This window comes from Otolemur garnettii, unplaced genomic scaffold, assembly GCF_000181295.1.
Source record: "Otolemur garnettii isolate 467f Iridium unplaced genomic scaffold, OtoGar3 scaffold00029, whole genome shotgun sequence".
Taxonomy (NCBI): Eukaryota; Metazoa; Chordata; class Mammalia; order Primates; family Galagidae; genus Otolemur; species Otolemur garnettii.
In genome coordinates, this window is record NW_003852424.1 from 7,950,102 (window position 1) to 7,972,552 (window position 22,451).

The 22,451-nt window shown below is 48.4% G+C and overlaps 1 protein-coding gene across 2 annotated transcripts in view; it reads left to right on the forward strand.

Annotated features, from left to right (window-relative positions):
- Positions 1-1,401: 1,401 nt before the first annotated feature.
- Positions 1,402-22,451, forward strand: part of RGMA (repulsive guidance molecule family member a) — a 40,873-nt gene continuing 19,823 nt past the window's right edge. Inside the window, exons 1-3 of one of the 2 annotated variants that reach the window (XM_003788646.1) lie at positions 16,685-16,699; positions 17,106-17,119; positions 17,800-17,924. In XM_003788646.1, the coding sequence (XP_003788694.2) occupies positions 16,685-16,699; positions 17,106-17,119; positions 17,800-17,924 (154 nt within the window). Of the gene's footprint in view, positions 1,698-16,684; positions 16,700-17,105; positions 17,120-17,799; positions 17,925-22,451 lie in introns of those variants that run through there. The other variant, XM_003788647.1, reaches the window with a different exon arrangement.

The following is a 22,451-nucleotide window of genomic DNA, read 5'->3' on the forward strand; positions in this document are numbered from 1 at the left end:
CGGGAAGAAATTGGCTATTTACTAAATGTTAGGGCAAAAGTGTCTCCCACTCCTCTCCCCACAACCTGTAGTACAACTCCTCTATTCATAGATGAGGAAACTGAGGCACAGCAGAGCCAGATGACCTGCCCAAGAGATCAGAGCTAATTGTACAAACTAGCGATCCCAATACTCAATCCCTTCCTGCTAAATCAATCACGTGAATTTTCTTAATACCCCAGCTATAGATTATCCGAATGCACTTGACAAATAAAACACAGAATATTGAGTTAAAACCACATCTCTCAAGGCCACAAGCATAAATAACGATCGTGTTTTAATGTGGATGATACCTTTTCATTTTGCAAATCCAGAGCTCTTATCACATCAAAATTCAAGACAGTTTGTTCTGTAAGAACAGGAAGGTCATAACCCTGTCTAAAATGGACTGGCAAATCCCTCTAACCGTGCAGTGCTAATTGCGGCGGGAGCTCTGTATCCACGCTGACTTCACGTCCCAGCTGGGGTTTCAGATCTACGCGAGGCGACTGGAGGTAGTCCTTTGCATAGGGTCCTTCCCCGGGCTCCCGGTGCCCCTGGGGATTAGCCGCCGCCGAAGGAGTAGCTTTCTAGCCAGCGCGTGCGAACGCTGAATAATAAAAACAATTCTTTTCAAAAGCCGGAGAGGTTGCGCTTTCCGTGGCTGCGGGTAAATGCAAACGCGCCGCGGCGGAACACACCCTGACCGGAGGTTACCTCTGGGGAGAAGCTGCCAAGGGAAAGGGGTACGCTATGGTCTACTTTTTACTCTAGACACTCCTGAGTTGTGTTAAACTGTACGCAAGAACGTTTTCGGGTATTAGGCATGTAATACATATGTATTAATTTTTTCAAGAAGATTCTCAAACAAAAATAAAATTTCAACAGAACAAAGGTGTGTCTCTGCAGAGCGCAACAGCATTCTCTCGGCTCTAACTGCCTCCTCCAGAAACCTCAATGGAACTCCCCCTCGACCACCGCCGAACTGAAGGCGGAAAACGTGCACACCGCCCCCTCCCCCACCCCCGCCCCTCGGCATCCCCTAGGGGATTCGGGAAGTTGGAGGCGCCCGGAGGTCGCCGCACTTGCAGCTCGAGCTCGCAACCTTAGGGTTTGGAGAAAGTCCGGACTTTCCGGCCGGCGCGCTCCGCACCCACCCAACCGGTGCTGATGCGGGAGGGTGGGGCCGCGGTGGGGCGGGGCCATCCGAGCCTGCACCCCACCTCCTCTCCCGCCCCTCCTCGCCAGCCCCGCCCTTGCTCGCCCCCCGCCCGCGCCCGGGGCGCCCGGCCCGCCCCCTCCCCTCGGCTTCCCGACGAACCTCGCTACGCAGCGCTCGGCAGCGGGTGGGGGCCGGGAGAGGGAGGGGGCTGGCCCGGCCGACCCGCTCCGCAGTTGTCTCCGGAGCGCGGGCTGAGCCGCCCGAGCCGCTGGGCCAGTGAAGCGCTGGCGGTTCGCTCCCAGGCCAGCTCGTCCAGGCGCTCGCAGGCATGCAGCCCGGGAGCAGGCGGCGTGCCCCGGGCCGCTGCTGAGCCGGCCCGGGCGGCGGAGACCAGCGCCAGCAGAGCCCCTCCCACCTTGCCCCAGGGCAGACGCACGGCGCCCGGGCACCCCCTCTTCTCCCGCAGCCCCGCCAGCGCCACCCCCCGCGGGCCGTAGGGGCTCATGCAGCCGCCAAGGTAAGCGCGGGCTAGGAGCCGGCGGACCCGGCTCTGACATCCCCGAGGCGCCGCCGACACTTGCCGGGCCACGGCCCTGCTTTGGTCTTTCCCATCCTGCGTCTCATCTTGCTCCCATCTTGTCCACATTTGGAGCTTTGCTGAACCTCGATCTCTTTAGCTCTTGGCAGCAGGAAAGTTTTTGTGGTTTCGTGTTTGTTCTTTTTTCCTAAAATACTCTCCTCCGGGCAGCCGACCGTGCGCGTGGTTGGGCAGACCCGGCGCACGCCCCTTGCACTGTGTGCGGGCTGGGAGCTCCCTCTCTCTAGCGCGGCTACCACCTCATGGGGCGGCCGCTCCATCTGACCCACGGAGCCTCGGGTGAAGCCGGCCACCCGCCTGTCCCGCCGTGAACCCCCATTGGCCTGCGTCGCCCGGGCCCCCGCCTTCCGTTTGACGCCCGGCTGCGGAGCCGCTAGGCAAGCGATTCTCTGGGACGGGGCAGGGGGACTTCGGCGCAGCGCGTGGTCTGTGGTGGGGGTCCGCAGCCCTTCCCCTGTACTCGTGGGTGCGCGGGAAGATGCGGGACTTGGGTTGAGCTTTAAGGGATAGAATTCCCAAGGGGCCCCGGCCTTCCTAAGTGGACTGGCGGGCACCGCGCAGGGGGGCGACTCAGCGCCCAGTTCGTGCCACGGCTCATCTCAGAATAGTAGTAGCTGGGGCCAGAGGACAGGTGTGCTTAGAGGGAGGGACGCTTGGATGCAACTCTTGATTGCAGTTTATTAAAGTAATTGCATTAGTTTCTCGGAGGTAGAATCAATTCCCCCAAATTGAGATTTTAATGGGAGCCTGTGAGCTATGTGGTGTGGTTTTGGAAGGCGTTGGATTGTATTTATTTTATAAATCGGGTATCTTGCGGACGGATCAGGGGAAATAGCGCCATCTAGAGGAAACGGTATGCGGTGCATCCTCTTTGACCGCGAAGTTGGCAGTTCTCAAAGTGGACTCCGACGCAGGGCTGGGAGGCGAGAACCAGCCTGGGGTCCGAGAGAGAGAGAGAGGTTCTCCGGGTATGTTTGGTCGCGCTGAGAGCCCGATGCCCCGAGCTCAGCACTCCGCCGAACTCACGCGACGGAATTGCAGGTCGTACTGAGTGGCAGGCTCTCAACTCAAAGAGCTCCAGGCTCTCAACTCAAAGAGCTCCATCACCTTCTCCATCTGGTTTTAGAATCTTCCAGCAAAAACATAAACAGTTCCTTGCTGTTAGAAGATGCTCCTTCCTCGGGCATCTGTCGCAGGGGTCTGGAAAATCTGTGCGCGGACCTTGCTTTTCTCCTGTGTATGGCAGACAGGTGATTTCTCAGATGGGTCTTGAGCCATGACCCTTAGAAAAGAGATTGGCTGTGCGCTAAAGATTAGCATAGGAGAGCTAGGGAAGAGGGCCTCATGCCAGGATGTACAGGACTGATGTGGCATACCCAAAATGGCATTTGTGTGCATTAGAAGGGGCTTCTTGCTGAACTACCTACACAGCAGGTGACAGGCAGGTCCTCTTTTCAGGGACATGATCTCCAATTAACAACTGGGGCGTACCCTGCTGGATGGCAGGCAGAGCAGACAAAGGCTCTGGGTGGGGCACGCACACATCCAGGCGGGCTGCAAGTTCTCCGTGGTTTTTGCTGCCACCTTCCAGGCCAGATAGTATTATCTGTGAGCTGAGTCCTCCCTGTTCTGAAGGGCACGTTGGTTCCTTGCAGAACAGTGCTGGTTCTGCTTGCCTGCCTCCTTGAGAGCCTGGGGGCTATGATGAGAGAAAGGGAGCTCCTAGCCACCTTTTTTCAAGAGCCCTGCTTCCATTACTTCCCTCCTTGATGACAGGTGCTTACACTCAGATTAGACAAGTAAAACAGTGGGTGACTTGTCTGCCTACCCCCCACAGCAGTCTGAAAGTGTCTGTCCGTTTGCAGGTATTTAATAACCAGACTTGTGATAAAAGGGGTCTTAGAGGAGCTTGGATACTCAAGGAGAGTATCGTTGACCTTTACTAAGAAACCTCTGTTTGCTTTCTATCCTTACAAACCTCTCCCAAGATCAGTGCCTCCCTGCGTGTTTAATAATAGAGAAAGGAGGCATGAGAAGCCCATGTTCCATAGCATCACTTGGTTCTCCTGTTCAGCAGCCCTGTGTGTAAGGCCAGATAAATACAAGAATTCTTAGATGAGGCGATGCAAAATGAATAGGGAATGGGGGGAGGGAATGGTCTTGCACTGCTTCCCAGGGACAGTGAGCATCCCTGGCATTGGGACAGGGAGCTTTCAAGCGGCCCCACAGGGTTGCTCACCGTCCCCAGGAAGCAAGCAGGAACAAGTGCTGGTATTTTCATTTCTCAGAAGAAGAAACTGATGGCCAGAGAGGTGAAGGGGTATGGCAAGGGTTCCATGGGTCTAATAACCTTGCTACCATATGAATTAAGTTCATGCTCTTGCTTTTACCTGGTATGGTTACAAATTTTGGTCAGGCCTTTAAAGCACACAATGCAAATGTGAAAGGAGCTATAGTCAAAAAGTCAGCCATCCAAGGAAATAGGTGCCCAAGTGGAAATGAGTAAAAACAGACAAGGATTATCAGAAACCAACGCAGGCTAATTGGAATCCATTAATTCCGTGAAATGAAATGGTACCACCCCTTAAAGGTAATTGTTCTGTAACTTGATTTATAATATCTCAGAGGTAAGCTCAGGTAGCTTTTGAGTATCTGCAGTATTCCTGTGGCTCTTTAGGAAAATGGCTTTGCTTTTCAAACAATATCCATTGTTTAGTCATGCAGCAAACTTAACTGAACATAAGTTTAACCTGAGGAAGGAAGGAAGACTCCAGGCATTCCCATCTGTCTAGTATCTAGCCCTGTCCAAATGGCAGGATCCTCTTTTTCTTACTTTGACCTAATGGCAGCTCCGTTTCAGCCTCCCTTCTCTTAGCAACAGAGCTATAAAGAAGCAATGAACAGAGCAATGGAAAAAATTAAGGACTGCCTCACCCAAATGTGCATACAAGGCCAGGCAGAAGTCAAGTTTCCTTGGTGACAGATGAACAAATGAACATCTTTGAAAGGATACCCAGTTTCTTAGCCCAGTTTGTTCTGTAAGTTAAAAATGCTATATCATATAAGAACACAGGAGTCGGGGCAAGAATGCCTAGTGAAGTGTGAAACTTTATACTTCTAAGGGCAGAAGAAGAAAGAATTTTGAAATTTGGACAGAAATTGAACCAAATAAATGTAACTATCTTTTATGACCTCTCAAAAAATTTCAAGTCAGTGCTAAGTGATGAACATAAAGTATGTACCTATCCAACTTATAAAATTATTATATCCAGATTCCTACAGTAAAGAATGAAAAAGTAGCAAACACACTTTATGCAGAAAATAATTACATAATTGCTGGTTGGATTTACATCTCATTTTCTCAGTCATTTGTTTAAAGCAATGCTACAAGGTGTGGAGCTTTTGGAAATTAAGATAATGGATTTGCCAGCATTTGAAAATCAGGCAAAAACTTGAAAACAAAAAGATTCTGTCAACTATCTGGTAAGACAAAGGCAATTCCCATAGATTCTTGTGGGTCAAATCAGAGATCAGCAGATGTGAGTTTAAAATACTCTAAAATTTTTGACTTCTGTCTTTTTTTTGGTAGCTACCATCTGTTGTGGCTTCTCCGTCTAGTTCTTTTTTTCATCTTCTAAGATCTCAAGGTCTTTATAGCAGCTTGCTGTGACTGACAGCAACAATTTGTCCTGTTTCCTGAGAATACTCCACTCCTCTTCTGTCTTTGTACACAGAGATGTTCTGCCTAAGTCCTCAGTGAGAATTTCAGTACCATTGCTTTATTCTTCGTACACTTTTCTTCTTGAAGATGGATATAAATCATTTTCATCCTTTGTAGGTATTTTAAAGAATTTTCTTCTTGGCTCGGCACCTGTGGCTCAAGCGGGTAAGGCGCCAGCCACATACACCTAAGGTGGCGGGTTCGAATCCCCAGCCCAGGCCTGCCAAAACAATGATGGCTGCAACCCAAAAATGGCCAGGCGTTGTGGCGGGCGCCTGTAGTCCCAGCTACTTGGGAGGCTGAGGCAGGAGACTCGCTTGAGCCCAGGAGTTGGAGGGTGCTGTGAGCTGTGATGCCACGGCACTCTACCCAGGGGGATAGCTTGAGGCTCCGTCTCAAAAAAAAAAAAAGAATTTTCTTCTTGTCAATGTCTATAAACAAGATTAGGTAGAAACACGCAGACTTACTTATCATGGCCTCCTGTGACAGGACATCCATCATGTCATAAGCACTGTCAGTCACAGTGCAGACACTACTTTAGAATTAACTCTCCTTTTAGACTTTTATACATTTCCCAACCAACCTCTACCACGGAGTGTCTCTTACCTCCAGATTACCTATTTAAATGCCACAAAATCTAATTGTTTGAGGCTCTTTCACAAAGTTTGATTCGATCAAAGTTTTATCTACTTATAAGGCTGTAAGAGCTTGACAGACAGTTTCCCCTTACGGAGATAACATGTTACCTGTTGAAATGGTGGCTCTCAAAGAGGCTTGCTCAAAAACCCTGTCTCAGACAAATGCTGGACCACCTTAGCAACATAGAATTTGCTGCCAGTTGGCAGTACTGACAGTGGCATCTTAAAGAACAGTTAGGTCTTTCAAGAACACAGCCTCTGAACACCTGCTTCTTCCACACAGTATGTTTTCTGGTTGTCAGAGGAAGTCCCAGAAATGTATATTTCATTTAGAGAATCATAAAAATTACAGAGTTGCCTTAAAATACCTGATACCTTGAGAAGGAGAAGAATTAACATTTGACAGTTTGGGTTTGTAATGTATAGAATGTACTTTCATTTACATTGAGTTTAATATCCTTTATGGAAGGCAGTGTAGGATAAATAATAGTTTTTTTAATGTGTTTGCACTTTCTCATATAGGCTTCCATTTAATTATACAAGTGAGATACAGCAAATAAGAAATACATTAGCATAGCAACTGGCCTCATCTTCAGACCTTAGGAGGTTCACGATGGCATTCCCTCACAGGTCCAGCCATGCTAATAACCAACCCCTCACTGCTAAGTTTGGGTGGGTCACTTTTGCCCAGAATATGAGACTCATGGGAGTTTGTTTGCAGCTAAAATAGTTTGACATTCCTGTTTCAGAATACTGATTTCAAAATACTTCTCTAACTATCCTGAAATACACTTGGTTTTATATCTTTGGATATCTCAAGATTACATTGCAAAAAAAGCTAGATGCCACCTTCTCCCATGCCGTAAGGGTTTTACATTGCTTTTATTGTTCTCTTCTGGGAGCATATTGAAGAAATAGATTCCTGAGCTCCAGATGTCTGATTTCTTCATGAGTAAGTGGATGGCACTGGCAAGTCTACTGACTCCAGGCCTGGTAGGGAACTTACTTTTTCCCCTGAGCCTGGGCCATGAGTCAACAAGAACAAGGCAAACCCAAGCCACACTGGTACTCTGGCCCTCCCTTTGCGGGTCAATGACCAATCTCTAAAGGCAGAAGCCCATCTGGCTGAAAACTTGAGACGTGGTCTGAGTAGCTTATGCACTGAATGACTTGATACTGTAGATAGATTTACCTAAACATCTTCCTGTTGTCCTGTTGTTCAGGCAAATCTATTTAACTGGCATTCAGAGGCTAAGTCCAGATAAGTACCCTATGAATACTTGACCTTAAAAAAAAAAAAATGTCATTTACCAGTAAAAAAGAAGAAAAAAAGAATTCTATAATCTAACCATTTTAACTTCCTAAGTTTTTAGGGGAAATTTTCAGGGAATTTTTTTTTCCTTAAAACATTTTGATATTTTTGTTAATGCCTGGAATGTCCAGTATAGTTCTAAACATATTCCTATTTCTAATACATGATCCATCAGTATGCATATGGGGCATATTATTAGACTGACATTAAAAAATAAACCCCGGGGTGAGGATGAGAAGCAGCTGTGGTTTAGTAGGAAAAACATTGAACTTGGCATCTCAAGACCTGGATTTGAACCTCTGGTCAGCCATTTATATTTATGGTGTCCTTAAACAAGTCACTTAACCACCCTGAGTCTCACTCTCATTTATGAAAATAGGAATGACTGGGTCTATCACATAGTTAAGACAACTCTGCGGTTACCAGCTACCCAGGGTGGAGGGGGGACTTTTTCTTACAATGAAGGCTCACCAGCCATTAAGTGTAACTGAAAATGCACTTAGAATTCACCCAAAAGTCAAGGACACCTAAGAATCCTTTCAGTATTCTGTAGATTTTGCCCTAGTTCCCAAACAAAGACTCTAGCAGAATCTAGAGAATAATAGACACTCTATTGTAATCCAAAGGATAGTTTTTGTCCACAATATAAAACTAATATTGACAACTACTTACCAAGACTTATGCTATGCCAGGTATCTGTTCTAAGTGGGTTATTATCATATTAACTCATTTAATCCTCACAGAAACCTTGTGAAGGAGCTATGAGCATATTCCCATTTTATAGATGAAATAGCCGAGGTTTAGAATCTGTGTTGAGACTGCATGTTCCGAGCCAACAGGCTATATTGCCTCTCTAATGTAAAAATGAGAGAATTCCCTCAGCCCCCAACAAATATAAAGAAAACAATGGTAGTGGAGGAAAACATTACGTCAAGTGACGTATTTGTTCTTCTTTCTCTCAAATCCCATCAGCTGGGGATCTTCTTTATTTCAGCTTCACATTAACCATTCTAAACAGTTTTGAATTTGATGAATAACTTGGTTATCTGTTCCTATTGCTAAGTGTCTATGGTATTTGTACTTGGCACCAAATTGTTCATTAATCCAAATACTTCAGCCTTCTGCTGGTTGAGAGAGACACACACAGATTCACTGTCCGTTCAAACAGTTGCCATTTGGTGGATAAATGGTTCCAAGCTGGTTCTGCTCCCAAGAACTTACTGGAATGGGGAGAGGTGAATGCTGTGTGGTCTGTTCTCCATTATAGGAACCTGGTGTGTCTTGTGCATGTGTACCCAAAAGCTACTTTAAAACTACAGGGGGTTCCAAATGCCTCTACCATAGTATTATTGGGAATTACTACTGAAGAATTTCATGCTGACACTAAAACATAAATACATCACTCTGCAAATAATATTTCCTACTTGCTCAGCAACATTTTCACTCCGGGAATGCAGAATAGTTACAGATGAGGTTCCTCTGAGTCAGGTGTGGGCAAGGCCAGTGACTTACAAAGCCAACAGCAATTTGCTGAATCTTTAGACTCAGGGGACGCTGGAGCTTGGAGATCCGGGGGGGGGCGGCAGGGGGTGGGGGGCTGGCCGGGCCTTGGTTTTGCAGATTGGGAGGCTGAGGGGTGAGAGAGAGGAGGAGAGGTTCTCTCTTTCCCCATATTCACTGCAGGGCCTTGAAAGTCTGCATCTCAACACTGACAATTATGCAGTTTGTAAATGCTACTGGTTTTGTACTGGGCATTGTAGGCAGAAGAATTCACAAGTGTGTAGACCAGGTAATGGAAGTGATCACAGTCTCAGACCAGAGTTTGAAGAGGAAAGTGGGGGAGAGGCTTTTCATTATGAAGCCCCAGTTATACACCAGCTGTGATCCCAGTGAGAACAAATCAGAGAAGTAGTGGAAAAAGAAACACAGCAGCTCCAGGAGCTTTCTGAGAATCTTAGAAGTCAAGAGGGACAGGTGTGAAAAGATGCAAGGAGGGGCATGACTCCAAATACCATGGAAAATGTCCTAGAAACTGCTGGCAGGTCACTGGACGGGCTCCCACCTGGCCTGCGCTGAGGCTGGGAATGGAAAGAAGGGAACACAAAAAGATGGGGCAGGGTTACTGGAGAGAAAACTGCCTGAGATGCAGCTGTGAGCTCACAGGAGCTGGCGCGGCAGCCAGGAGTGAGTCACCCAGACTCACCTGAACCCCATTCTATCGCCACTTCGGCTGGGTGACCTTCAACAGAATACTTACCTTCTGCGGTATAAGTTTGGGTGAATGTGAGTTGTCTGATTTAATGAGAAAACCCAGAGTTTGTCTTTCTGGAGTGGGAATCGAAGTCCAGGAAGAGGAGCGGGTGACACTGCTAAAGACAGTGGGCCTTCCCAGCGTGGACGAGTTTCTTTCCCTTCCGTCTGCAGATGTGTGTACATCCCCTTTTGCTTGGCGAACTCAGCTCTTTCTGACTGCTCAGCTCCCGCCACATTGGAGGGGTTCCTGGAATTATTCAAGTGTGAGAGAAAGCAGAGCAGGAAATACCGAGTGGGGAGGGAGCAGTCAGAAGATTGCTAATGGTTTTTGGTAAAATTATCAATAGATGAAATAGGTAAGATTGATTTTATATGTGTTTATATGCACATAGAAATACCTGAAACGACGCACGTGAAACTGTTCGTGGTTATTACCTCCAGGGAGAGTCACCTGATTTATTTAATAGGAAACTGATTTTTTGACATATATTACTCTTTCAATTTTTTGAATAAATTCACTGTTAAACTGAAAGAAACCGAAAGCCCGGAACACTTGTTCTCCCAGCATTTTCTTTTCTTAGAAATCCCTTTTATATCCTCGCAGCATGGTGTTTGTATATTCACCAAGTCAGCAGGGATGTGCTTTGGAAGGTCCCAGGGGGACTCTCCGTGCAGATGTCCCATGCTGGTTATCCAGGCCCTGAAAGCTCCCAGACTGTTCCTGAAAGTGGCCTCCTGCATGGGAATGCTACCCGGGTGCAGTCTGATGTAGATTGTCCCAAGAGGTGAAATGTGGACAGAGACTGTTTCCAAAAGTGTAAAGCTGATGCTAATGGAGAAAAGCACTGTGGGTAATATAGATGTCCCCAAACTGATCTCTGCACATCTAGTACGAGTGATGTCATGCTTCGTCGCCAGTGGTCCTATGTATTTGCTAAAGAAATTACCTACAGAGACCACCCATCGCTGAAGCCTCACCAGCTTTGTAAAGGCCCCTGTTCATTTGTGGTAATGGGCATGGGAAATATCTCCTGAGATGCCACATACACACTCCTCTCATAGTAGGCACACATGGTGCTGAAGTTCTCTGTCCTCACTTCTGACTCCCTCACTGGGCTGCCCAGAGGTGGCCAGGACTATCAGCTGCTATCTCAGAACTCCCCAAATCCCAGCTCAGAGCCTACCCTAGAGCCAAGTGTTCAAGACTTGTTAAATGAGTAAAAGAGAAAAACAATAAAGAAAAGAGATTCGCCTTATGTGGGAAAAACGATGTTACCAATCCAGTAACACACATTTAAAGACACATGGGAGAGCAACTAAAATCTGCTAATGTGTTTTAAGTTATATGAAAGAATTCAAATAGAAGATGAGACACTTACCCCCTTCTAAAGAGAGCTATTGGACTGTCAGGGAATAGTGTATGTGTTTTTTAAAGTATTAAAATATTGGAATAAAATGTATATGTTGTAATTACTAAGAAGGAGTGTCCCTCATGGTGAGGGAGGGAACACCAAAGTAAATGAAATAATGTGCACACAGAGAGGAAGGAAGCCCCAGATAATTAAGGACGGCAGTCATGTCCTGGTGGCCAGAATGTGCAGCTGTTCTACACAGTGGCTGTGTCCACAGGTGCACACCCTTGTCTCCCCGCCACGAGGGGACCCACCCACCTAGGAAGGGTCATTCTTTATAACCTCTTTGGTAGACTATATACGAAAAAGTACTATCATTGGGCAGGCTTTAAAGTCCCAATTAGCTGGACAAAGCGTAACATACTCTCTGAAAGGAGAACACAAAACCAGACCAATCTATTAGCATTCTTTGAGGAGGTAGACGCAGGCCTGGAGACGAGAGAGAAACCCAAGGATGAATTATGTTTAGACTTTCAAAATTCCTTCTGATGAAGTTTCACCCTAAAGGTCATTTACAATAGTGAGTCGCTCCAGCATGTGGGGGAAATCGCCACAGACCGGAATTATCCTCAGACAGGAAACAAAAAATAGGATAAACAGGTACTTTTCTGGATGAAGAATTATTAACAGTGGGGATCCCCCAGGATTGCGGGTGTGCCCAGACGTAGTTTAAATTTACATAGATCATCTGAAGGAGAGAAAGCTCAGATGGTTCCAGACCTTGGGATGAAATGAAGGCTCTGCAGAGATGGCAAACAAATGGTGATTAACTGCAGGAAGAGCTTACAAGAGAGCAAGAAAATGCATCTTAAGCTTTTGCAGGCACAAGTCTTAGTTAATGCATTTATAAGAACATAATCCAAATTACAAGAAAAGAGATTCTGTCCAGTCTGTTTATAGCCACAAAAGGGGATCTTGGGGGGTCTTTGCAAGATGTTTGTTTGCTAAAGACCACTCAGGACCAAGTGTTCAGAAAATGCTAAAATGGTATCAGAAATGGTACTGGGAACCAAGCCAAAAATAGTATTCTACCTAGGCTGTACCCAAACCTGGCCATTATATTACCTTCCCCTTGAGAAAAATAGCTCAGAACTGTTTAAGGGTGAGCAACATAATCGCTCAGAGCCTTTCAAGAGCAGCTATGCCTCTTTATTCCTTAAAGGCTCCACTGCGGAAAGATGAAGCCAGAAAGGTGATATGATCAAAGTCTATAAAACTTTGAAGGTTATGGAAAGAGAGAACAAGGACTGGTTCATCAAATCTGACACGACCAGACCGCAGTGTAGGCCTTGAAGTTTGAAAGAAGAATTTGAGGGATAAAGGAAATAAGAATTAATTCCCACTCTGAGTTGTAAATTGTTAGTTCCTCAAAACAGTAGCTCTCTGCTTGGCGCCTATAGCTCAGCGGCTAGGGCGCCAGCCACATAAGCTGGAGCTGGCAGGTTCTAATCCAGCTCTGGCCTGCCAAACAACAATGACAACTACAACCAAAAATTAGCTGGGCACCTGTAGTCCCAGCTACTTGGGAGGCTGAGACAAGAGAATCACTTAACCCAAGAGTTTAAGGTTGCTATGAGCTGTAACACCACAGCACTCTCCCCAGGGCAACATAGTGAGACTGTCTTAAAAACAAAATAGCTCTCTTTAGAAGGTCTAGGCCAGCATTTCTCAACTTGTGGGTCACAACCCAAGGAACTGTATTAAAAGGCCATGGCATTAGGAAGGTTGAGAACCACTGGTCTAGGCAAACATTTTTCAGGGGATAGGAGAAAGCAAGAATGTTCAACAAATTTTGTTAAATTCTTGGCCAATAAATGAATGATGGATTCATTCACTGGCAGTATATTCGGATCCCTACACTTCTAAGGTTGACAAAAATACCTGGGACCAGTGTTGGGTCATTAGCTTCCTCCATACTAGATGGGGTTCTGTTGGTACAAGTGAGAGCAAAATTAGTAAGGAACTTTGTGGGCTCCCACACCTGGACAGGTAGTGTAGCTAATAGGAGCCCAGAAAGAGCAGCGGGGGGTGGGTGCGGGGACCTCCCATGCTGAGAAGCAGCTTGGAGAGGGTTAGCCCTCCTGAAAATCTCCATCTGCCCCCACCAAAGCTCAGCAGATAAAAAACAACTTAAGTGAAAACAGTAGGTTAGCTCCACAAATGGAACCTCAACCACCAACACGCTTCCCAACAAAAAACTCCCCACCTGATTGCTATCCCTATACCCAGTCTGTGTTGGAATAAGAGACCGGAACTGGGGCTTCCCCTCAGTCTAGCTTGGTTGGTCTAGCTGGGTCACATGCCAGCCATAGTTTTATTGAAAGTGATTTTTAAGTTCTCTGTCTTGCTTTGACTTTAAGCCCAAGGAGTATAAACTGACAGATTCAATCTGGACCTTTTGTGCACCTCCCAGGAGGGAGGAGGGCATGGGCCTGAGATTGATAGCACTTAGAAACCTACTTGTTCTGTGACACAGTAGTCACCTAGTGGAGCACCTTAACAATGCCAATGCCCAGGTTCTGCCCCCAGAGATTGAGATCCAGCTGCTTTGCGGGGGAGGGGCTAGGCATCTGTATTATTTTCAAGCCCCCCCTCCCACTGGTCTCTCAAAAGAATAGCATACACCCCACACACACCTCTCGAGGCCTTGGGTAGGGCTCCTAAGAGCTTCCCAGGCTTACTCCAGCATTTGCAGCTTCTCAGGCAAACCACACCTTGTACATGTTGTACTGGGTGTTCCTTCCACCTGGAATTCTTTCTCTGCTCCCCCCTTCCTTGACCACCATCCTCCCAGCACATAGCACACTGAGAAAACATCCCTCCCCTCCCTGTACCTCAGGCTGGGCTAGGGACCCCTGGCACCCATGTTCTCCCTTATCAGTCTGTGTTACACTTTATTGAAAGTAATTATTAAATCATCTGTCCTGCCTTGACTTTAAGCCTGGTGCAGACTTGCTCACTGTCACTGGAATGAATGACACACACAGCATGCCAAGCAGGGAGTTTGGAGTGCTCAGCTCTGCATTTATGAGCCAGTTATTGGAGGAGTATGTATGCTCACTCAGCCTCAGTTTCCTCAACTGCAAATGAGGATGATAATAGACTCTACCCTAGCCGAGAGCACATCAGAATAGTCACTATTACGAAAGACACACACACTACCTTTTCAGTAAAGACCCGTTATCACTCGTGTTTTTCTATTTTCTATTTCAGTAATTCAAAGACAGGGCCCATCTTATTTATTTCTTTATCCCCCAAGGACTAGCATGCAGTAAGTCCTAAATATATATTTATCAACTGATGACTCAGGATGTAGGTCTGGGAACATTCTGTTCATACCCAGAAGCCGTCGGAGTTAAGAGTCCTTGCCCACCACTGTCCCTGGGAGGGCTTCAGCCTTCTGCAGAACCCTTCCTTTGGGAACCCCTCTAACCACTCCCCCCAATAACTCCTAGAGTGGAGACAGAGGGAAGGGAGTGGAGATGGGGATTGGGGGCGGGGCATGGCAGGGCTGGGGAAAGGGGCCCGAGCTATGCAGAAGGTCTCTATTCCAAGGCCTAAGCTGCAAGCTACAGGTGAAATCATAAGTGTCAGATTAATCATTTGAAGTTAACTACATTCTGAGTTAAGTGAGTTTCTATGGGTAATGGAGTGCTGAGTTCTAAAACTCCACATTTTGAGAATTTCTTGCTCCTGCAGAGAGTGGGAGAGTTGTTAAAAAGTTGGCTGACGTAGGCAGATTCCTCAAGGTCAGCACAACTCCATAGTGCTCAACTTGGGGCTGGATTTCTCATGATAAGACGTCTAAACTGTATGAGGGCCAAATCCCCACTTTGAGGATATCCAAATTCAGCCTCACACATTTCTCCTCATGAGAAAAAAGAACTTTGCATCCCTTTCTCAAATTATTTGCTCATGCTGTAAGTCTTGGGTCTCCCCAAATGGCAGCCAATCTGTTAGGTAGGTAGTTAGAAATCTGGCTCTCCTAGGAAAAAAGGAAAAGGGCAGGACCCTCATCTCAGAGCCACCCATCTTAGTACTATCCCAGGTGACCTCTCACACCGGGGGGGAGGAGTGAACACCCAACCAACCCACCAATCAGAACTTAGCGTGCCAAAGGCAAAGGATGTAGAAGACTCTCTAACCTAGCAATAGGTACAATAGAGTCTTGAAAGTGACCTAGAACAACCTTAAGACTATCATGTCATAAGCTGAAATCTATATTGTGGTCCACACCCCCCAGTGGGCGGGCTCTCAGAGAGGCTCTTGGGAAGTCCACATGTGCAGTAAGACTGAGGTTCCAAGGTGCCTCTGAACCACAAGGTAGGCCTGATCCAGACAGTGTAAATCTCTCTTTGCTTACTTACAGTGACAATGGAGGTCCATTCACTGTCTGCGGCAAACATATATCTTGCTTTGTAGACCTATGTGCTGCTTTGTAAGCCTCTCTTTCTCTTCCTCAATAAACTTAGTTTCACACTTGCCTTACTTTGAAGTGTCTGGTCATTTTTTGACCAAGAGCACTGTAAGGACACAGACAACTACCTGAAACCCAGACGTGTTAGGAGACATGCAGCTGCCTTGAAACTCAGCAAGTGCCCTAGAAAGGACTCTGGAGAACTCCCATGGCCCAGTGCCTCTTCCAAATCGTATTCAGTTGCAGTCTTAGGGTGACAGTATTATCTTTACAGATGGAAGAATCTGAAATGTAGTAGTTAAAAGTCCTGCAGCCAAAGATCTACTCTTGGGCACCGGAAGGGCTATGTTCAGGCCTTCTGCAGGCTGGCTGCACCTCTCTGCTGGATCTGGAGGCCTGAAGGTGCTATAGCCATAATGGTGGTTAATTGCTGTCAGGAGAGCTCAGAATGCTAATGACCCCTTCTCTCATTAGCGGCAGAATCTAGAACTAGCTCCTGAAAGGCAGAATCTAACAAATAGTGTTAATTGGAGGCTCTCAAAGGTGAAAAGGCCACTCGGGTTCCTCTGTGCAGTCTGGCGCAGGGCCTGCTCAGTGTGCTGGGGTAGCTGCTGACATGGGCTGCTGTCCTGTGATTCTGCAGATGAAGTTGTTAGGTGGGGCAGGAGGGTTGCCCAAAGCTGAAAGGAAAAACCATTTGAGACCTGGATTTTGAGATGGTAGGTTTTCACTGTAGCATTTTGCAAACCTGTGGACCTAAAATTGAACCTCGGTCTGGGGGGACAATGATTAGACAGAGCCTGTTGATCTCAGACCTAAAATACGGTGGTATCCCAACTATGAAGAAGAATCACATCAGTGATATTTTGACCTCAGCAAACAGCTGTCTCCTGCAGCGAGCTGCACAGGAGGCTGGGGCACTGCACCCCTTTCTCATCTGCTTTGTGGAAGGCGGGTTCAGAAGACTTACTGTCTAGGTGGTGTCTTCACAGAACTTCTCTTTCTTGGAGACTTTCTCCTCACTGCACCCTCTTGGTGGGCAGAGTCCTACACCGCAGCCCTGCAGTCTGTGTGGCCTGCAGCAAGTGAGGACTTAAGACAAACATCCAAATTGGATAAAAACCCAGTATGTTCTTTTTCCCCAAAGAACCAGATGGGAGGCTTAGGAGTAAGGTGGGGACGCTGGTTTGACTAAAAACACTTGCTGTGGCCTATTTGTGTTTCATCCAAAAGATGTTTCTCAGGGGAAGTTACCAGTCCCTTAAATACCACAACAGCAGAAGAGCTGCAGGGCCTAGGGAACCTTGGGGAGGAGACTTTCTCTCCCAAAAAAATAGGCGCGTTAAGAAACGTCACCAACCCCAAGCCCTCCTAAGAGCGGCATTGCGGACCTGGCGGACAGCTCCAAACGGCTGAGACCTGGGAACCCCAGACCCCCATCGCCACATCTCTGGAGTGGCAGCTGTGCTCCTGGTGGCAGGGTCAGGCCCGCAGGCGCCCTCCTCTGGGCTCAGCCCGGGCAAGTCCTCAGGAAGCTGTGAGGTGCTTGGAAGGGATGGCAGAGACGGCCCAAGCCCCGTCGGCAGGGGTGGGCCATGGCAGGAGGCAAGGTGCGTTAGTATCTGAGACCCAGAGGGCCATACTGCCCAGACCTGAACAACTTGGAAGCAGATTTTTCAGCTTCCTGCACTGGGGACACAAATGAGTGAGACGAACCCGGGGGTATCGGTAGCGGCTTCGTGACGGCTGTGTGGTTGGAAGGGAGAGCTGGGGCTTGTCTCCAAAGTTTCTACTCGGATTGGATATTCGTGGCAGATTAAGTGGACGCGCTGCCGCCCCAGGGGTGTTGGGCCCTTTTTCCAAGGGGAGCCCCGGGCCTGGAAACCGCACGAGGGTCAGGCACTGGGGCGCGCCCTGCAATCCGGAGCCACGGTTTCCCGAGGTACTCACGGCGAGCACAGCAGCGGGGCCGTCTCAGTCCCCGCCTGGCCGCTTCCGCCAGTCCCCTCCCTCCTCGCTGGCGGAGTTGAAACCCGAGCCCGAGGGGGCGGGGCGCACGGCGGCGGGGGCGCGGGGCTGCCTAGACATTGGAGGGGACCCGAGTGATGGATGGCGAGGGAGGGGCGCGCGGAGGGCGGGCGCGGGAGGGGGAGCGCCGGGCGCCCTCGGCGGAGGTGGACCGGGCCTCCCGGCTCGCTGCTCCCGCCGGCGGAGCGAGGCTGGTTTTTCTCCGCAGCGTGATTTATTTCCTTCTTTTCTTCCAAACTCTTCTTCCAGGGAGAGGCTAGTGGTAACAGGCCGAGCTGGATGGATGGGTATGGGGAGAGGGGCAGGACGTTCAGCCCTGGGATTCTGGCCGACCCTCGCCTTCCTACTCTGCAGCTTCCCCGCAGGTAAGGCACTGCTCCCTGGGTGGGGGACAGCCGGCGGGCGACCCGGACCGGGTCCCCGGGCCTCCCCGCCACAGCGGGCCACATGTCCGCGAGGAAGTCGGGGTTCAAGCTCGCTGCCCACCCCCGAGCCCCCGCCGCCTATTACCATGGGTCTTTGTTTCTTCTTCACCTCGCTGAGGGCTCGCGGGGTGAGGATGCCCACAGGGTCTCCCCACCAGGGCTGCAATGAGACGGACCAGGGCGGAGAGGTCGCTAGAGGCCGGGGTGCCTCTTTTCCCCTCCCTTTTTCCGAGAAAGAGGTTGTTGGGGACTTGCAGCCTAGGGGCCCCGGAGGAGGGGGAGAAGGAGAGCACGCACTCGTGCTGGGGGCACTTTTTTAAGCTCCTTTTCCACCAGTTTGCAGACCTGCCAGGTGCCCAGGGGTGGAGCCAGGGGCGCCCCCTGAGGTCCCAGCCGAGTCCCCCATGGCTCCCTCCCAGGATACGTGGTCCTGCCCCCCGCGCTTGCCCACGCGGGAAAACCCACGGACCCGGCTCACAGGAGCTCGTGTTGCTGTTTGATAACATTCTGCGTCGCTCCCTGTTTGTTTTCATTGTGTCAGAAAGGGAGAGAATTTCAGAATTAAAGCTGAAAAAGCCCATCTGTTTTCAATGAATCCCCCATAGTTTTTCACAATGTTTTTGGCAGATTGCTGCTTTCAAATTCCTCCGAGCCCGGACCTCTTGTTTTTGTTGGGGGAAGGGAGACCAACTCCACAGAGAAGCATTTGTTCCTTCCCAAACGCTCCAGTTTCTTTACTTTTTTTTCCTTTCGGGGGGAGGGGGGAGGCACGAAACTTAAATCCCCGGCCTGTTTTCTTTATAATGTTGCGTAAAACTTGATTTCATTTTTGCCATATGTTGCTCACAGCCTGGAAACACCAGTTAAACCCATTATGCCCGTTTTTCTCTTGCAAACACAGATAAACACAGTGTCAAGGGCCAAATGGTCCGTGGGGTAAGGCGGGATCTCCCGGCCGTTTCCATTGTGCTGCGGGCTTCAGAGGTGTCTTTTTGCAAAACTTCCAGCTAGTTTTGCACCGCTGCTGGGCGCGGATCTGCGGCCCCCGTGCACTACTGAGCTTTGCAAGACGGGACTTGAGTTAGACTTGGATTGGGTTGTTTTGTTTTGCTCTTCAGCCAACTGGGTTTCAAGGAACTGGCAAAACTGGGCAGGTCCGGCTTGGCCTGGCTTCGAGTTGGGATTTTTTTGTGGGCGGACCACGCAGACAGAACTGTAGGGAGAGAGGGATCCGTTTGTCCTCTGGTTCCAGACCTGCTCCGTGGCCCCCCGCACCCGTTTAGCACGGCGCAGTGAGGAGCGGCGGGCCCCAGGATCGTCCGAGAGCCACAACTTGCTTGTGAGCCCTGGGTTTCAGGGAGAGGCCCAGCCTTGGAAAAGATTGCGGGAGGGGCTCCCGGGGGCTAAGTGTCCCCTAAAAGCACTCAGGGCTCTCCCCTCTTGACCTGGAATCTCAAAACCTCCGCAGGGGTCAAGCAGCAGGGTGTTCTCTCCCCACCCCTAGTCCTTTTAAAAGGCAATTTCTCCACCTACTAAAGCGTCGGACTGAATGGCTGATTTGGTTCCCACCCAAGAATTTTAAAAAATAATAAGAATTAGCCTCTTCTTTAAAAAGACGTCCCCCTTTCAGAAAAGTAGGAGTTTGTATTTTGTGTTCATCTTGGGCTTGGTCTAGATAAAGATCCAGCCCATTGGAAGTTTTATCAGATGGGTTGATAAATGGCTTTTGTCCCTTGGCTGCCATGGGGGATGTGATCTCAGCTCATAGCTGAAATTGAGAAGGGGGGCTTAGAGGCCCTTAAAACAACACCTTCCTGCTCTTAAAGCTGCAGCACTTGTTAACTTTGGGGGCTAGAGAGGAAAGGAAGTGCTGGCAGAGGCTCTCGGAGGTAGGCCTTTCAAGGGCTGAATGGTGGTGTTTTGTTGTTTCTCTGTTCGTATCTCCATTTTAAAAACTTTATTTTAAAGTATCCTGACACAGTCTGAGGAACGCTGGTGGGTTATGTAATTCACAGCCCAAATTCCATCACTTTTCTTTCCAAGAAGCCCATTTCTTTTTGGCTTCAAAGCTGGTAACCAAAACCTGGCAGATAGAACAGATAGCTGCTCAGCTGTCATGCCAACTGGGGAATGTTTCATCTCATTTGAGCCCTTGACAGCTGCGTTTAGTCAAAACGGCCCACCTTACTGAAAATCGAGCTTCTACTCTCCCAAAACAAAATATACTGAGGTCTCTGAAACTTGTGTGCTTGAGAAAGTTTCTGAAGTAAGGAATGAAGTTGAGTGATTTCCACAACAAAGAGTAAGACTGTTACATTTTTTTTTATGCTTTGGCCCAGGAAAAGGGTGGCTTTGGGGAAACGTTAGAAAATCTACAGGTTGGGTGGGAGTTAGAGAAATAAAGAAAGCGTTAGCAAGTGCAAGGCACCCAGACGCGGGGAGGGGAGCAAGTATCTCAGCCTCTTGCACTGAAGACAGGTGGAAACTGGCTGGGCAGCGCGTGAAAGCCGAGGTTTGTTCAGTACTGGGCAGTTTGAATGGCTGCCAGGAGCAAGCCCGTAGGACTGCAAATTAAATTGGACATAGTTATGTGGAGAGAGATGCCTTCACCTCTGCAACACTGAGTGTTTGTATGCTTCAGGAGTGTTTGCATTTACTTACCTGAGGTGGATGACCAGCTTACTCTGTTTCTGACTGTGTGACAACTATTAGGGTCCCCTGACCAAGGTGCTCAGGAAGACCACAGCCTGGCAACAAGAAAGGGCTCTGCACTGTCACGTGGGCTAGAAGGGTATCTGCTTGGGTGATGCTTCGGGGACAGAGGACAGGCGGACAGTGGCCACATGGGAGAGGCCAGAATAGACTTCTCAGAAGCACTTTCCAGAAATAGCATCTTTTTCAAATAGTAATTAATACATACTTTTTACACTTTGAAGCTATTGTGACTTAGATTTCTAAGAGACGTCTATATAGGACATATGTTGTGGGTGTGCTGACGTGCTCCCTGCACACTGTGGATGGATCCTGTATGCTAGCACAGTGTAGTAGCCTTCTTTGTGAACTTGTTAGAGAGGCAAGTTCTGGGCCTGCTCCAGACCTACTGAAGCAAGTACTCTGGGGCTAAGGCCTTGCAGTCTGTGTTCTAACAGACAGCGGTTCTCAACCACTCCAGGGCACTGGTTCTCAACCTGTGGGTCTCGACCCACAGGAACTGTATTAAAGGGCTGCAGCATTAGGAAGGTTGAGAACTACTGCTCTAGGAGATTCTGATGCTTGCTCAAGTTTGAGGACCACTATTCCTCAAGAAGAACCATTACACTTCAGCCTTTTGTTATTCCTTCTTTCTTTCCCTTATATTTTTAAACTAAAGCTGTTTAAGGAAGTTTAGTCCTCAGTGGGAAACCACGGCTTGGGGAGACCAAGGCCATTTATAGTGTCCAGGCATATCCAAGTCACTATAGAAATGATAATATTTCGGCTCTGCACCTGTAGCTCAGTGGTTAGGGTGCTGGCCACATGCACTGGGGCTGGCAGGTTCAAACCCACCCAGGCCTGATAAACAACAATGACAACAACAACAAATAGCCGGGCGTTGTGGCGGGCAACTAGTTCCGGCTACTTGGGAGGCTGAGGCAAGAGAAACGCTTGAGCCCAAGAGTTTGAGGTTGCTATGAGCTGTGATGCCATGACACTCTACCGAGGGTGATGTAATGAGACTCTATCTCAAAAAAGAAAAAAAAAGATACTTCTATCAAAACTTTTATTCAGAAATGTGTGTGCAAGTCACACTGCTTACCACATTGGCTGTCCCACTAGGACTTTGTCCCAAAGGAAAGTATCTTGGTCTTTGGGGGGCTGCTTACAAGCAACAGAAGTTCATTGCTACCAGTTCTGGAAGCTGGGAAGTCCAATATTAAGGCACTGGCAGATTAAATTTCTGGTGAAGACCTACTTCTGGCTCATAGATGACCTGCTCAAAAGGAGTAGGGTAACTCTCAGGGGTCCCTCTTCCAAGGTCACTAGTCCCATTCATGAAGATTCTACCTTTATAACCTAATTAGTTCCAAATCCCTCCCCCTTTGACACCATTATATCGGGGGTTAGGCTTCAACATGTGAATTTGGGAGGAGTGAGGATACAAACATTGGATCCACAGCAGAAAAAGTGAAGTGATGTCCAGTTACAAGAACCAAACAGCCACAGAGCCATCTAGCAGCTAGTGTGTGAAGGGGTCAGCAGGGCACAGCCTTGGCTACCAGGGAGATCATACATGTAAAACCCTAGATGGTTAGTCCTTTAGGCCCAGGAGGTGAACTGGGGAGTCAGGGAAAGGACCTCTGGTCTTCTGGTTTGAAGAAAGGAAGCCTCTCTATAAGGTTGGAGAAACTGCTAGTAGTCACCCCAGCACTCGGAAGAGACAAATTAGGGGGAGGTGGTGACCCACTGGCACAAATACAGCTGCTCTAT